A 16,801-nucleotide genomic window follows, 5' to 3' on the forward strand; every position below is an offset into this window, starting at 1 on the left:
AACTTGTATGAGTAGATAGCACAGTACAGTACATATTATTAGTAGATTGTACAGTACAGTACATATTATTAGTAGATTGCACAGTACAGTACATATTATTAGTAGATTGCACAGTACAGTACATATTATTAGTAGATTGCACAGTACAGTACATATTATTAGTAGATTGCACAGTACAGTACATATTATTAGTAGATTGCACAGTACAGTACATATTATTAGTAGATAGCACAGTACAGTACATATTATTAGTAGATTGCACAGTACAGTACATATTATTAGTAGATTGCACAGTACAGTACATATTATTAGTAGATTGCACAGTACAGTACATATTATTAGTAGATTGCACAGTACAGTACATATTATTAGTAGATGTCACAGTACAGTACATATTATTAGTAGATTGTACAGTACAGTACATATTATTAGTAGATTGCACAGTACAGTACATATTATTAGTAGATGTCACAGTACAGTACATATTATTAGTAGATGTCACAGTACAGTACATATTATTAGTAGATTGTACAGTACAGTACATATTATTAGTAGATGTCACAGTACAGTACATATTATTAGTAGATTGTACAGTACAGTACATATTATTAGTAGATGTCACAGTACAGTACATATTATTAGTAGATTGCACAGTACAGTACATATTATTAGTAGATTGCACAGTACAGTACATATTATTAGTAGATTGCACAGTACAGTACATATTCCCTACAATTGACCACTAAATGCTAACACACCAATAAGTTTTTCAACTTGTTTAAGTCGGGGTCCACGTTAATCAATTCATGGTGCCTGGGTGTGCATCGTTTACACAACATGCAGTGTGTTACTTAATATGTCCGTGTGGAACTTGTTCGGTACACCTCCGAACCGAACCAAAACCCTCGTACCTAACGGTTCAATACAAATACCCTAACCGTTACACCCGTAATACTCGGTATGCAAATGAGAAGGTTTCATTTCTGGGAGAATTGTTGAAGGACTGCAGCACCTTGGCCCAGGTCCTCTGTATGAGAGGCCAGCACACAGGACACAAGTAGATGTGCAGTAAGCAGAAGGAGGTCCCAAAGGTGGTGGCAGGCCATCAATAACACAACACCACCTTCCTGCCACACACCCAGAGTGCTGTTTACACACTTCTTGGTGTTGTAGCGGCCAGAGTGCTAAAGTGCAGGCGGGGCAGCCAGAAGATGGAGCGCAGACTCCTTGGCCTGACTCCAGCTGCAGACTGGTGACAAGCTGCAAGCTCCTGCTCACCTGTCACCTGCCTGCTCACCTGTCACCTGCTGGACATGCAGCAAACTCCAGCTGCAGACTGGTGACAAGCTGCAAGCTCCTGCTCACCTGTCACCTGTCACCTGCTGGACATGCAGCAGACTCCAGCTGCAGACTGATGACAAGCTGCAAGCTCCTGCTCACCTGTCACCTGCTGGACATGCAGCAAACTCCAGCTGCAGACTGGTGACAAGCTGCAAGCTCCTGCTCACCTGTCACCTGCTGGACATGCAGCAAACTCCAGCTGCAGACTGGTGACAAGCTGCAAGCTCCTGCTCACCTGTCACCTGCTGGACATGCAGCAAACTCCAGCTGCAGACTGGTGACAAGCTGCAAGCTCCTGCTCACCTGTCACCTGTCACCTGCTGGACATGCAGCAGACTCCAGCTGCAGACTGGTGACAAGCTGCAAGCTCCTGCTCACCTGTCACCTGTCACCTGCTGGACATGCAGCAGACTCCAGCTGCAGACTGGTGACAAGCTGCAAGCTCCTGCTCACCTGTCACCTGTCACCTGCTGGACATGCAGCAAACTCCTCCCAGCGAGGCTGGCGTACATAACAACTATTCTTTTACTCAACTTTTGCTAGCCTGCGACATATAAGGAAAAAACAGTAAAAATGTAATTAAACAAGAGAAGACGTAATGTAAACAGAAAAAAGTTAAAAATTAGGGCTGTTCTCATTATTTTTACTGTTGTTTTTCCCAACAACAAAACTGGAGCTTTGGTCTAAAAAAAACTGTCCCCAGGCCACACTTTGGACACCTGTCTACTAACTAATATTACAACACTTGTCCCCCACACTTTGGACACCTGCCTACTAACTAATATTACAACACTTGTCCCCCACACTTTGGACACCCGCCTACTAACTAATATTACAACACTTGTCCCCCACACTTTGGACACCTGTCTACTAACTAATATTACAACACTTGTCCCCCACACTTTGGACACCTGTCTACTAACTAATATTACAACACTTGTCCCCCACACTTTGGACACCTGTCTACTAACTAATATTACAACACTTGTCCCCCACACTTTGGACACCTGCCTACTAACTAATATTACAACACTTGTCCCCCACACTTTGGACACCTGTCTACTAACTAATATTACAACACTTGTCCCCCACACTTTGGACACCTGTCTACAAACTAATATTACAACACTTGTCCCCACACTTTGGACACCTGCCTACTAACTAATATTACAACACTTGTCCCCACACTTTGGACACCTGCCTACTAACTAATATTACAACACTTGTCCCCACACTTTGGACACCTGCCTACTAACTAATATTACAACACTTGTCCCCACACTTTGGACACCTGTCTACTAACTAATATTACAACACTTGTCCCCCACACTTTGGACACCTGTCTACTAACTAATATTACAACACTTGTCCCCCACACTTTGGACACCTGTCTACAAACTAATATTACAACACTTGTCCCCACACTTTGGACACCTGTCTACTAACTAATATTACAACACTTGTCCCCCACACTTTGGACACCTGTCTACTAACTAATATTACAACACTTGTCCCCCACACTTTGGACACCTGCCTACTAACTAATATTACAACACTTGTCCCCCACACTTTGGACACCTGTCTACTAACTAATATTACAACACTTGTCCCCACACTTTGGACACCTGTCTACAAACTAATATTACAACACTTGTCCCCACACTTTGGACACCTGCCTACTAACTAATATTACAACACTTGTCCCCCACACTTTGGACACCTGTCTACTAACTAATATTACAACACTTGTCCCCCACACTTTGGACACCTGCCTACTAACTAATATTACAACACTTGTCCCCCACACTTTGGACACCTGTCTACTAACTAATATTACAACACTTGTCCCCCACACTTTGGACACCTGTCTACTAACTAATATTACAACACTTGTCCCCCACACTTTGGACACCTGCCTACTAACTAATATTACAACACTTGTCCCCCACACTTTGGACACCTGTCTACTAACTAATATTACAACACTTGTCCCCACACTTTGGACACCTGCCTACTAACTAATATTACAACACTTGTCCCCCACACTTTGGACACCTGCCTACTAACTAATATTACAACACTTGTCCCCCACACTTTGGACACCTGTCTACTAACTAATATTACAACACTTGTCCCCACACTTTGGACACCTGCCTACTAACTAATATTACAACACTTGTCCCCCACACTTTGGACACCTGTCTACTAACTAATATTACAACACTTGTCCCCCACACTTTGGACACCTGTCTACTAACTAATATTACAACACTTGTCCCCCACACTTTGGACACCTGCCTACTAACTAATATTACAACACTTGTCCCCCACACTTTGGACACCTGCCTACTAACTAATATTACAACACTTGTCCCCACACTTTGGACACCTGCCTACTAACTAATATTACAACACTTGTCCCCCACACTTTGGACACCTGTCTACTAACTAATATTACAACACTTGTCCCCCACACTTTGGACACCTGTCTACTAACTAATATTACAACACTTGTCCCCACACTTTGGACACCTGTCTACAAACTAATATTACAACACTTGTCCCCACACTTTGGACACCTGCCTACTAACTAATATTACAACACTTGTCCCCCACACTTTGGACACCTGTCTACTAACTAATATTACAACACTTGTCCCCCACACTTTGGACACCTGCCTACTAACTAATATTACAACACTTGTCCCCCACACTTTGGACACCTGTCTACTAACTAATATTACAACACTTGTCCCCCACACTTTGGACACCTGTCTACTAACTAATATTACAACACTTGTCCCCCACACTTTGGACACCTGCCTACTAACTAATATTACAACACTTGTCCCCCACACTTTGGACACCTGTCTACTAACTAATATTACAACACTTGTCCCCACACTTTGGACACCTGCCTACTAACTAATATTACAACACTTGTCCCCCACACTTTGGACACCTGCCTACTAACTAATATTACAACACTTGTCCCCCACACTTTGGACACCTGTCTACTAACTAATATTACAACACTTGTCCCCACACTTTGGACACCTGCCTACTAACTAATATTACAACACTTGTCCCCCACACTTTGGACACCTGTCTACTAACTAATATTACAACACTTGTCCCCCACACTTTGGACACCTGTCTACTAACTAATATTACAACACTTGTCCCCCACACTTTGGACACCTGCCTACTAACTAATATTACAACACTTGTCCCCCACACTTTGGACACCTGTCTACTAACTAATATTACAACACTTGTCCCCACACTTTGGACACCTGCCTACTAACTAATATTACAACACTTGTCCCCCACACTTTGGACACCTGCCTACTAACTAATATTACAACACTTGTCCCCCACACTTTGGACACCTGTCTACTAACTAATATTACAACACTTGTCCCCACACTTTGGACACCTGCCTACTAACTAATATTACAACACTTGTCCCCCACACTTTGGACACCTGTCTACTAACTAATATTACAACACTTGTCCCCCACACTTTGGACACCTGTCTACTAACTAATATTACAACACTTGTCCCCCACACTTTGGACACCTGCCTACTAACTAATATTACAACACTTGTCCCCCACACTTTGGACACCTGCCTACTAACTAATATTACAACACTTGTCCCCCACACTTTGGACACCTGTCTACTAACTAATATTACAACACTTGTCCCCCACACTTTGGACACCTGTCTACTAACTAATATTACAACACTTGTCCCCCACACTTTGGACACCTGCCTACTAACTAATATTACAACACTTGTCCCCCACACTTTGGACACCTGCCTACTAACTAATATTACAACACTTGTCCCCACACTTTGGACACCTGTCTACTAACTAATATTACAACACTTGTCCCCCACACTTTGGACACCTGTCTACTAACTAATATTACAACACTTGTCCCCCACACTTTGGACACCTGTCTACTAACTAATATTACAACACTTGTCCCCACACTTTGGACACCTGTCTACTAACTAATATTACAACACTTGTCCCCCACACTTTGGACACCTGCCTACTAACTAATATTACAACACTTGTCCCCCACACTTTGGACACCTGTCTACTAACTAATATTACAACACTTGTCCCCACACTTTGGACACCTGCCTACTAACTAATATTACAACACTTGTCCCCACACTTTGGACACCTGCTTACTAACTAATATTACAACACTTGTCCCCCACACTTTGGACACCTGCCTACTAACTAATATTACAACACTTGTCCCCACACTTTGGACACCTGTCTACTAACTAATATTACAACACTTGTCCCCACACTTTGGACACCTGCCTACTAACTAATATTACAACACTTGTCCCCCACACTTTGGACACCTGTCTACTAACTAATATTACAACACTTGTCCCCCACACTTTGGACACCTGTCTACTAACTAATATTACAACACTTGTCCCCCACACTTTGGACACCTGTCTACTAACTAATATTACAACACTTGTCCCCCACACTTTGGACACCTGCCTACTAACTAATATTACAACACTTGTCCCCCACACTTTGGACACCTGTCTACTAACTAATATTACAACACTTGTCCCCACACTTTGGACACCTGCCTACTAACTAATATTACAACACTTGTCCCCCACACTTTGGACACCTGTCTACTAACTAATATTACAACACTTGTCCCCCACACTTTGGACACCTGCCTACTAACTAATATTACAACACTTGTCCCCCACACTTTGGACACCTGTCTACTAACTAATATTACAACACTTGTCCCCACACTTTGGACACCTGCCTACTAACTAATATTACAACACTTGTCCCCCACACTTTGGACACCTGTCTACTAACTAATATTACAACACTTGTCCCCCACACTTTGGACACCTGCCTACTAACTAATATTACAACACTTGTCCCCACACTTTGGACACCTGTCTACTAACTAATATTACAACACTTGTCCCCCACACTTTGGACACCTGTCTACTAACTAATATTACAACACTTGTCCCCACACTTTGGACACCTGCTTACTAACTAATATTACAACACTTGTCCCCCACACTTTGGACACCTGTCTACTAACTAATATTACAACACTTGTCCCCCACACTTTGGACACCTGTCTACAAACTAATATTACAACACTTGTCCCCACACTTTGGACACCTGCCTACTAACTAATATTACAACACTTGTCCCCCACACTTTGGACACCTGCCTACTAACTAATATTACAACACTTGTCCCCCACACTTTGGACACCTGTCTACTAACTAATATTACAACACTTGTCCCCCACACTTTGGACACCTGCCTACTAACTAATATTACAACACTTGTCCCCCACACTTTGGACACCTGTCTACTAACTAATATTACAACACTTGTCCCCCACACTTTGGACACCTGTCTACTAACTAATATTACAACACTTGGTCCCCACACTTTGGACACCTGTCTACTAACTAATATTACAACACTTGTCCCCCACACTTTGGACACCTGTCTACTAACTAATATTACAACACTTGTCCCCACACTTTGGACACCTGTCTACTAACTACTATTACAACACTTGTCCCCCACACTTTGGACACCTGCCTACTAACTAATATTACAACACTTGTCCCCCACACTTTGGACACCTGCCTACTAACTAATATTACAACACTTGTCCCCCACACTTTGGACACCTGTCTACTAACTAATATTACAACACTTGTCCCCCACACTTTGGACACCTGCCTACTAACTAATATTACAACACTTGTCCCCCACACTTTGGACACCTGCCTACTAACTAATATTACAACACTTGTCCCCCACACTTTGGACACCTGCCTACTAACTAATATTACAACACTTGTCCCCCACACTTTGGACACCTGCCTACTAACTAATATTACAACACTTGTCCCCCACACTTTGGACACCTGCCTACTAACTAATATTACAACACTTGTCCCCCACACTTTGGACACCTGCCTACTAACTACTATTACAACACTTGTCCCCCACACTTTGGACACCTGCCTACTAACTAATATTACAACACTTGTCCCCCACACTTTGGACACCTGCCTACTAACTAATATTACAACACTTGTCCCCCACACTTTGGACACCTGCCTACTAACTAATATTACAACACTTGTCCCCCACACTTTGGACACCTGTCTACTAACTAATATTACAACACTTGTCCCCACACTTTGGACACCTGCCTACTAACTAATATTACAACACTTGTCCCCACACTTTGGACACCTGTCTACTAACTAATATTACAACACTTGTCCCCACAACACAAAGCTCAAACTAAGTTTTGTATTTCCAAATAATGTCTCTTTTCACTATTTTTTTTTTTACAAAATAAAAACGAAGAAACGGGCCCCTGCCTGCAACACTTTTCATGATGTGGCCCTTGGTGAAACAGTTTAGACACCCTTGTGCTAAACTATTAGCTTTATGTTAGCAGTAACACAACATTCTATGTGATTAGTTGTTCCCTAAATTGAGCATTTTCAAGCCCAGAAATGCAGTAAAAAGACAAATACTAGTGTAGTACTGGACACTAGATGAGGACAAAACAGTCACACAGTATCCTGGTCACTGATTGGCTCAGCTTCAGACAGCATTAACTTTTATTAAGACAATTTCGCAGCCCAACGCCCCAGACTCATAACTTGCTACTTGACACGTGCTAACTTTTTTACAGCCCAAAATCTCAGAGTCATATGACTTGGCATTTGACACATAAAAACTATTAGCATGCTAACTTTTTTAAGCAACTTTTGCAGCCTGGCAGCTCAGAGTCATACAACTAAAGACTTCACACGTGCTAAGTGTTAGCATGCTAAAGTAAGCATGCTAACCTTTTCAGACAACTTTACAGCCAAACACCTCTTAGTCATATAACTTGGTACTTGACAGATGCTAACTGTTACGATGCTAACATTAGCAATGTTACATGGTATCATTAGCATGCTAGGTTTTTTAGCCACTTTTACAGTCGAACACCTTAAGAGTCATATATCTTGGTACTCGACACGCTAACTTGACACATTCTAACTGCTAGCATTACAATGTTAGCGTTTAAGTTGGACTTGCAGATTTCTGCATTCACATTCCATTTCTCCTCAAGAAATTGCATCTTAAAGTTCTTTTGTGCGAGGTTCTAACCCGGACTGTTTTTATTTTGTCTTCCGCATGTGGGACTTGGGACACTGCAGGTCTAAACCACCTTTCATGTTCTGCTTGGGATCTGACAAGCAAATTAGAAGGAAAGGAAGCAGCCAAGGACTCGTAAAGCAGGTGCTTCTTAGACGCTGGCCCAGGACTGAGTGATGACGAAGTCTGAGATGTCAATTCCTTGAGAGTGATGAGGAAGTCTGAGATGTCAATTCCTTGAGAGTGGACACATTGATGGGGAAGGTGGCAGACAGATTGATGCTCTGGCTCTTGCTGCACTCCTACATCATGCAGGAAGTCATAAAAGGAATAAAAGCCACAAAACCTTCTAAACACGGATGTAGTACACATCGCTGGACTATAAGCTGCTATTTCTCCTGCACTTTGAACCCTGTGGCTGATAAAACGGTGTGTGTAGTTCATAGATTTGTCTTCGCTGATGGCAATATTGCAAATATACTGTATTTCCTTGAATTGCCGCCAGGGCGTTAATTAATTTAAAACCTCTTCTCACTCCGGCGTTTACCAAAGTCATGCGGTAAATTTAGGCCTGCGCTTATAAATTTGAGTGTGATGTAAGGATACCATCATGAAAAGCACATTTAATTTTAAAAAATTATTATGGTCTTACCTTTACTTATAAATGAAGTCCATGCCAGCTCCTTCTGATCAAAAGCATGGATAACTTGTTTATAGAAGTCTTCCTTATCTTTCTTCAGTTTTAAAAGTCTCTCTGTCTCGATGGAGATCTTCCTTTATTACCTCCTGCTTCCATTGAAAGTCCAGTTTAGAAAACAGTTTTATTTTAGATATGTAATCCTCCATGTTAAAAGTGCAAGCGAGAGGAAAAAATAAACGATCTCTGCTTGTTGTCATTTCTTCTGCAGCCGAGTAGTCGCAAGAAGGATCACTAGCGCCCTCTACCACCAGATGGTAGGAGTCATTTAATGACTCATATTTGACACACGCAGCTACGGTATATTAATAAAACATAGCTGCTTACTCTTCTTTTTAGCATATTCAATAGCTTGGACCTTAAATCCTACTGAATAGCTCTTAATCTTCTTACCTTTATGCGATTTCAAGTGATTGAAATCAGCCTCCTCCATTTTGAAAATGATGACAGGTGAAGTGTCACTCGTGACGTGACGAGTTTGACCCGGTGGAAATTCTAGAAATGTGCTAATTATTTGGCAAAACAAGTTTGACCCAGCGGAAATTCTAGACAAGCGCTAATAAAAAAAATTTTTTGCGAAACGAGTTTGACCCGGCAGTAATTCTAGGCAGGTGCATACTATATACCTGGCGGCAATTCAAGGAAATAAGGTATTTGTTCCTGCTATCGTAATGTAATCAAGCAAGCGTTGTTAGCATTAGCTAATATGCTCACACTTAACAAGTGTCTGTGTTAGAATTATTAACTTACAATTGCATTCTTTTTGTATTGTTTCACTTGCACAAATTCCTCAGTAAATTCACAAAACGTCACCGTGGAGTTATTGAGTGGGTTTAGCTGATGGGAGAGCTAGCTTGTGCAGCTAGTGGCTCCATTTCCATGACTTCTGTTTTGTCTGATCAGCCGTTTTACTGCCACACAACATTTTCAACAAGCTTTCCAAAAATACCAAACTGTTTAATATCGGGTAAATATAAACAAATGGGTCACACCTCAAATGTTGAGACCCACTGACTTTATATAGCAAATATCAGAAAGGCCCCCTCATTCAATACCTTTCATTATGTGGCCCTTGGACACCCCCCTGCTAAACTCTTTCAACACAACATTAGCTTTATGTTAGCAGTAACAAAACATTCTACCTGATTAGTTTTTCCCAAAATTGAACATTTTCAAGCCCAGAAATGCAGTAAAAAGAAATATTACAGTAGTACTGGCCACTGGACGAGGCCACAACAATATTACAGTAGTACTGGCCACTGGACGAGGCCACAACAATATTACAGTAGTACTGGCCACTGGACGAGGCCACAACAATATTACAGTAGTACTGGCCACTGGACGAGGCCACAACAATATTACAGTAGTACTGGCCACTGGACGAGGCCACAACAATATTACAGTAGTACTGGCCACTGGACGAGGCCACAACAATACTACAGTAGTACTGGCCACTGGACGAGGCCACAACAATACTACAGTAGTACTGGCCACTGGACGAGGCCACAACAATACTACAGTAGTACTGGCCACTGGACGAGGCCACAACAATACTACAGTAGTACTGGCCACTGGACGAGGCCACAACAATATTACAGTAGTACTGGCCACTGGACGAGGCCACAACAATACTACAGTAGTACTGGCCACTGGACGAGGCCACAACAATACTACAGTAGTAGTGGCCACTGGACGAGGCCACAACAATATTACAGTAGTACTGGCCACTGGACGAGGCCACAACAATACTACAGTAGTACTGGCCACTGGACGAGGCCACAACAATACTACAGTAGTACTGGCCACTGGACGAGGCCACAACAATAATACAGTAGTACTGGCCACTGGACGAGGCCACAACAATACTACAGTAGTACTGGCCACTGGACGAGGCCACAACAATACTACAGTAGTACTGGCCACTGGACGAGGCCACAACAATACTACAGTAGTACTGGCCACTGGACGAGGCCACAACAATATTACAGTAGTACTGGCCACTGGACGAGGCCACAACAATATTACAGTAGTACTGGCCACTGGACGAGGCCACAACAATATTACAGTAGTACTGGCCACTGGACGAGGCCACAACAATATTACAGTAGTACTGGCCACTGGACGAGGCCACAACAATACTACAGTAGTACTGGCCACTGGACGAGGCCACAACAATACTACAGTAGTACTGGCCACTGGACGAGGCCACAACAATACTACAGTAGTAGTGGCCACTGGACGAGGCCACAACAATACTACAGTAGTACTGGCCACTGGACGAGGCCACAACAATATTACAGTAGTACTGGCCACTGGACGAGGCCACAACAATACTACAGTAGTACTGGCCACTGGACGAGGCCACAACAATATTACAGTAGTACTGGCCACTGGACGAGGCCACAACAATATTACAGTAGTACTGGCCACTGGACGAGGCCACAACAATATTACAGTAGTACTGGCCACTGGACGAGGCCACAACAATACTACAGTAGTACTGGCCACTGGACGAGGCCACAACAATACTACAGTAGTACTGGCCACTGGACGAGGCCACAACAATACTACAGTAGTACTGGCCACTGGACGAGGCCACAACAATACTACAGTAGTACTGGCCACTGGACGAGGCCACAACAATACTACAGTAGTACTGGCCACTGGACGAGGCCACAACAATACTACAGTAGTACTGGCCACTGGACGAGGCCACAACAATACTACAGTAGTACTGGCCACTGGACGAGGCCACAACAATACTACAGTAGTACTGGCCACTGGACGAGGCCACAACAATACTACAGTAGTACTGGCCACTGGACGAGGCCACAACAATATTACAGTAGTACTGGCCACTGGACGAGGCCACAACAATATTACAGTAGTACTGGCCACTGGACGAGGCCACAACAATACTACAGTAGTACTGGCCACTGGACGAGGCCACAACAATACTACAGTAGTACTGGCCACTGGACGAGGCCACAACAATATTACAGTAGTACTGGCCACTGGACGAGGCCACAACAATACTACAGTAGTACTGGCCACTGGACGAGGCCACAACAATACTACAGTAGTACTGGCCACTGGACGAGGCCACAACAATACTACAGTAGTACTGGCCACTGGACGAGGCCACAACAATACTACAGTAGTACTGGCCACTGGACGAGGCCACAACAATACTACAGTAGTACTGGCCACTGGACGAGGCCACAACAATATTACAGTAGTACTGGCCACTGGACGAGGGCACAACAATATTACAGTAGTACTGGCCACTGGACGAGGCCACAACAATATTACAGTAGTACTGGCCACTGGACGAGGCCACAACAATACTACAGTAGTACTGGCCACTGGACGAGGCCACAACAATACTACAGTAGTACTGGCCACTGGACGAGGCCACAACAATACTACAGTAGTACTGGCCACTGGACGAGGCCACAACAATACTACAGTAGTACTGGCCACTGGACGAGGCCACAACAATACTACAGTAGTACTGGCCACTGGACGAGGCCACAACAATATTACAGTAGTACTGGCCACTGGACGAGGCCACAACAATATTACAGTAGTACTGGCCACTGGACGAGGCCACAACAATACTACAGTAGTACTGGCCACTGGACGAGGCCACAACAATATTACAGTAGTACTGGCCACTGGACGAGGCCACAACAATACTACAGTAGTACTGGCCACTGGACGAGGCCACAACAATACTACAGTAGTACTGGCCACTGGACGAGGCCACAACAATACTACAGTAGTACTGGCCACTGGACGAGGCCACAACAATACTACAGTAGTACTGGCCACTGGACGAGGCCACAACAATATTACAGTAGTACTGGCCACTGGACGAGGCCACAACAATATTACAGTAGTACTGGCCACTGGACGAGGCCACAACAATATTACAGTAGTACTGGCCACTGGACGAGGCCACAACAATATTACAGTAGTACTGGCCACTGGACGAGGCCACAACAATATTACAGTAGTACTGGCCACTGGACGAGGCCACAACAATATTACAGTAGTACTGGCCACTGGACGAGGCCACAACAATATTACAGTAGTACTGGCCACTGGACGAGGCCACAACAATATTACAGTAGTACTGGCCACTGGACGAGGCCACAACAATATTACAGTAGTACTGGCCACTGGACGAGGCCACAACAATACTACAGTAGTACTGGCCACTGGACGAGGCCACAACAATACTACAGTAGTACTGGCCACTGGACGAGGCCACAACAATATTACAGTAGTACTGGCCACTGGACGAGGCCACAACAATATTACAGTAGTAGTGGCCACTGGACGAGGCCACAACAATACTACAGTAGTACTGGCCACTGGACGAGGCCACAACAATACTACAGTAGTACTGGCCACTGGACGAGGCCACAACAATACTACAGTAGTACTGGCCACTGGACGAGGCCACAACAATATTACAGTAGTACTGGCCACTGGACGAGGCCACAACAATACTACAGTAGTACTGGCCACTGGACGAGGCCACAACAATACTACAGTAGTACTGGCCACTGGACGAGGCCACAACAATACTACAGTAGTACTGGCCACTGGACGAGGCCACAACAATATTACAGTAGTAGTGGCCACTGGACGAGGCCACAACAATACTACAGTAGTACTGGCCACTGGACGAGGCCACAACAATACTACAGTAGTACTGGCCACTGGACGAGGCCACAACAATACTACAGTAGTAGTGGCCACTGGACGAGGCCACAACAATACTACAGTAGTACTGGCCACTGGACGAGGCCACAACAATACTACAGTAGTACTGGCCACTGGACGAGGCCACAACAATACTACAGTAGTACTGGCCACTGGACGAGGCCACAACAATATTACAGTAGTAGTGGCCACTGGACGAGGCCACAACAATACTACAGTAGTACTGGCCACTGGACGAGGCCACAACAATACTACAGTAGTACTGGCCACTGGACGAGGCCACAACAATATTACAGTAGTACTGGCCACTGGACGAGGCCACAACAATACTACAGTAGTACTGGCCACTGGACGAGGCCACAACAATACTACAGTAGTACTGGCCACTGGACGAGGCCACAACAATATTACAGTAGTACTGGCCACTGGACGAGGCCACAACAATATTACAGTAGTACTGGCCACTGGACGAGGCCACAACAATATTACAGTAGTACTGGCCACTGGACGAGGCCACAACAATATTACAGTAGTACTGGCCACTGGACGAGGCCACAACAATATTACAGTAGTACTGGCCACTGGACGAGGCCACAACAATACTACAGTAGTACTGGCCACTGGACGAGGCCACAACAATATTACAGTAGTACTGGCCACTGTAATGTGATATAAATAGTAGCAAGTAATAATGTGATATAAATGTTGAGAATGTGACATAAATGTTGAGAATGTGACATAAATGTTGAGAATGTGACATAAGTGTTGAGAATGAGATGTAAGTGTTGCTAATGTGACGTAAGTGTTGCTAATGTGATGTAAGTGTTGAGAATGTGATATAAATGTTGAGAATGTGACATAAGTGTTGAGAATGTGATATAAATGTTGCTAATGAGATGTAAATGTTGAGAATGAGACGCAAGTGTGGACTCACGCGTTTCCGACGTAGATGTTGGGGAAGACGTGGTTGCAGTGCTGCTTGGGGAGGCTGTAGACGCCGCTGCCGTGAGACAGAAGCTGATTGAGTTGCTGGACGCTCACCTCGCCGCCGCCCAAACACGCCGCCGGGGGCAAGTCTTTCTGCCGCTTGCTGGGACTGTGTTGCTTCTTCATGCTCGCTGCGGTGGACGCGGGACTCCAGTCGGTCAGAAGCTAAGACAAGTTGGTCAGAAAGAAGCTAAGACAAGTTGGTCAGAAAGAAGCTAAGACAAGTCGGTCTTGTCCTGCCGACCATCCTTGTCCACGCACCTGAGTCGTGAGTCCTCGCCGTCTTGGTCTGCAAGGTGTCTGGCGAATTACATCACCTTCCGAGAAACCGCACGACTCATTTGCTTGGGAAACCTTCAAAATAAAAGCCTAGCGGGAATTTATTCAATACAAAGACATCCTGCGCAGTATTACTAAAGCATCGATTAAAATACACAAAATATTCCGACACTAAATTTATTTTCTTACCAGGGAAGAGCGATTGAAACCCCTTAAAACAGCTATGCATTGCCTTTATTTTGATATTAACTTCCTCTTTCTACGTGATTGCAGGCGCCAGCTTAGCTGAGTGCTGCTCCCAGCAGACAGCGAGTGACACGCCCCAGCAGATCCTGGTCTTGGTTCTTGTTCCGGCCTCGAAAGGTCTACGGGAGCGATGAAAACCTACATAATAAAACATAAGAGGAACAGGAAGTCGACGTATTTAGTGAATGTGGGGAGATACGTCGTCAACTCTGCTTTGCTAACACGAATACATGTAGTAACTCCCTCCTCCTCTGGGTGTCGCCGTTTCCCCCCTATGCTGTGAGCGGGGTGAGATGACGTCACTTTTAGTTTCGCCTTAAATGCACTGGGGAAATGAGCATTTCAAGTCTGTAAGTAACAGAATCAAACGTTAAACATTTATTTCTACCTTCACAATCTTCTCACCTTCCGAGGGAGGATGTGTTCCCATGTCTTACATAAAGCCAACCACAAGGGGGCGCCACGTTTCCATGATTCACACCATTTTGATTGATCGATTGAAACTTTTATAGTACAGTACTATTGACCACTAAATGGCAACACCCCAATAAGTTTTTCAACTTAATCAATTCATGGTAATGGTGATGTAGTGATTGGAGCACATACTTGTTGCTCACAACAAACATTCATGAAGTTTGCTTCTTTTATGAATTTATTATGGCTCTACTGAAAATGTACTGGGTCAAAAGTATACATACAGCAATGTTAATATTTGCTTACATGTCCCTTGGCAAGTTTACCTGCAATAAGGCACTTTTGGTTAACCAAAACAGGCCCAGAACATAATACTACCACCACCATTCTTGACGGTAGGATTGGTGTTCCTGGGATTAAAGGCCTCACCTCTTCTCCTCCAAACATATTGCTGGGTATTGTGGCCAAACAGCTCCATTTTTGTTTCATCTAACATCACATGGACAAAGATAAGACCTTCTCTATAAAACCTCCTCTACAGAATCTCCTCTCTGGTCAACAAAAGCACCTTGAAGATTCTAGCGGGAACTCTCATTCAACCCTTCTTCCATTACGCTTGCACCTCCTGGTACCCCAGCACCTCCAAAACCCTCAAATCTAGACTCCAAACATCCCAGAATAAGCTAGTCCGGTTACTTTTAGACCTCCACCCCAGATCACACCTCAATCCAACCCACTTCTCCAAAGTGGGCTGGCTCAGGGTGGAGGACAGAGTCAAACAACTTGCACTGAGCCTAGTCTATAAAATCCACTACACCTCCCTGATACCGAAGTACATGTCGAACTACTTCCTTAACGTAAATGACCGCCAGGGGGAGCTCCACAAACCACGTTA

At 44.1% G+C, this 16,801-nt stretch overlaps 1 protein-coding gene across 4 annotated transcripts in view; it reads right to left on the minus strand.

Moving 5' to 3' along the window:
- LOC133558293 (dual specificity protein phosphatase 3-like) overlaps positions 1–15,299 on the minus strand; it is a 34,201-nt gene extending 18,902 nt beyond the window's left edge. Inside the window, exon 1 of one of the 4 annotated variants that reach the window (XM_061909551.1) lies at positions 14,915–15,297. In XM_061909551.1, the coding sequence (XP_061765535.1) occupies positions 14,915–15,093 (179 nt within the window). In that variant the 5' untranslated portion in view covers positions 15,094–15,297. Of the gene's footprint in view, positions 1–14,914 lie in introns of all 4 variants that reach the window. The other 3 variants (XM_061909553.1, XM_061909552.1, XM_061909554.1) reach the window with 3 other exon arrangements.
- Positions 15,300–16,801: the final 1,502 nt, after the last annotated feature.

The sequence above is a fragment of the Nerophis ophidion genome, linkage group LG08 (assembly GCF_033978795.1).
Source record: "Nerophis ophidion isolate RoL-2023_Sa linkage group LG08, RoL_Noph_v1.0, whole genome shotgun sequence".
NCBI lineage: Eukaryota > Metazoa > Chordata > Actinopteri > Syngnathiformes > Syngnathidae > Nerophis > Nerophis ophidion.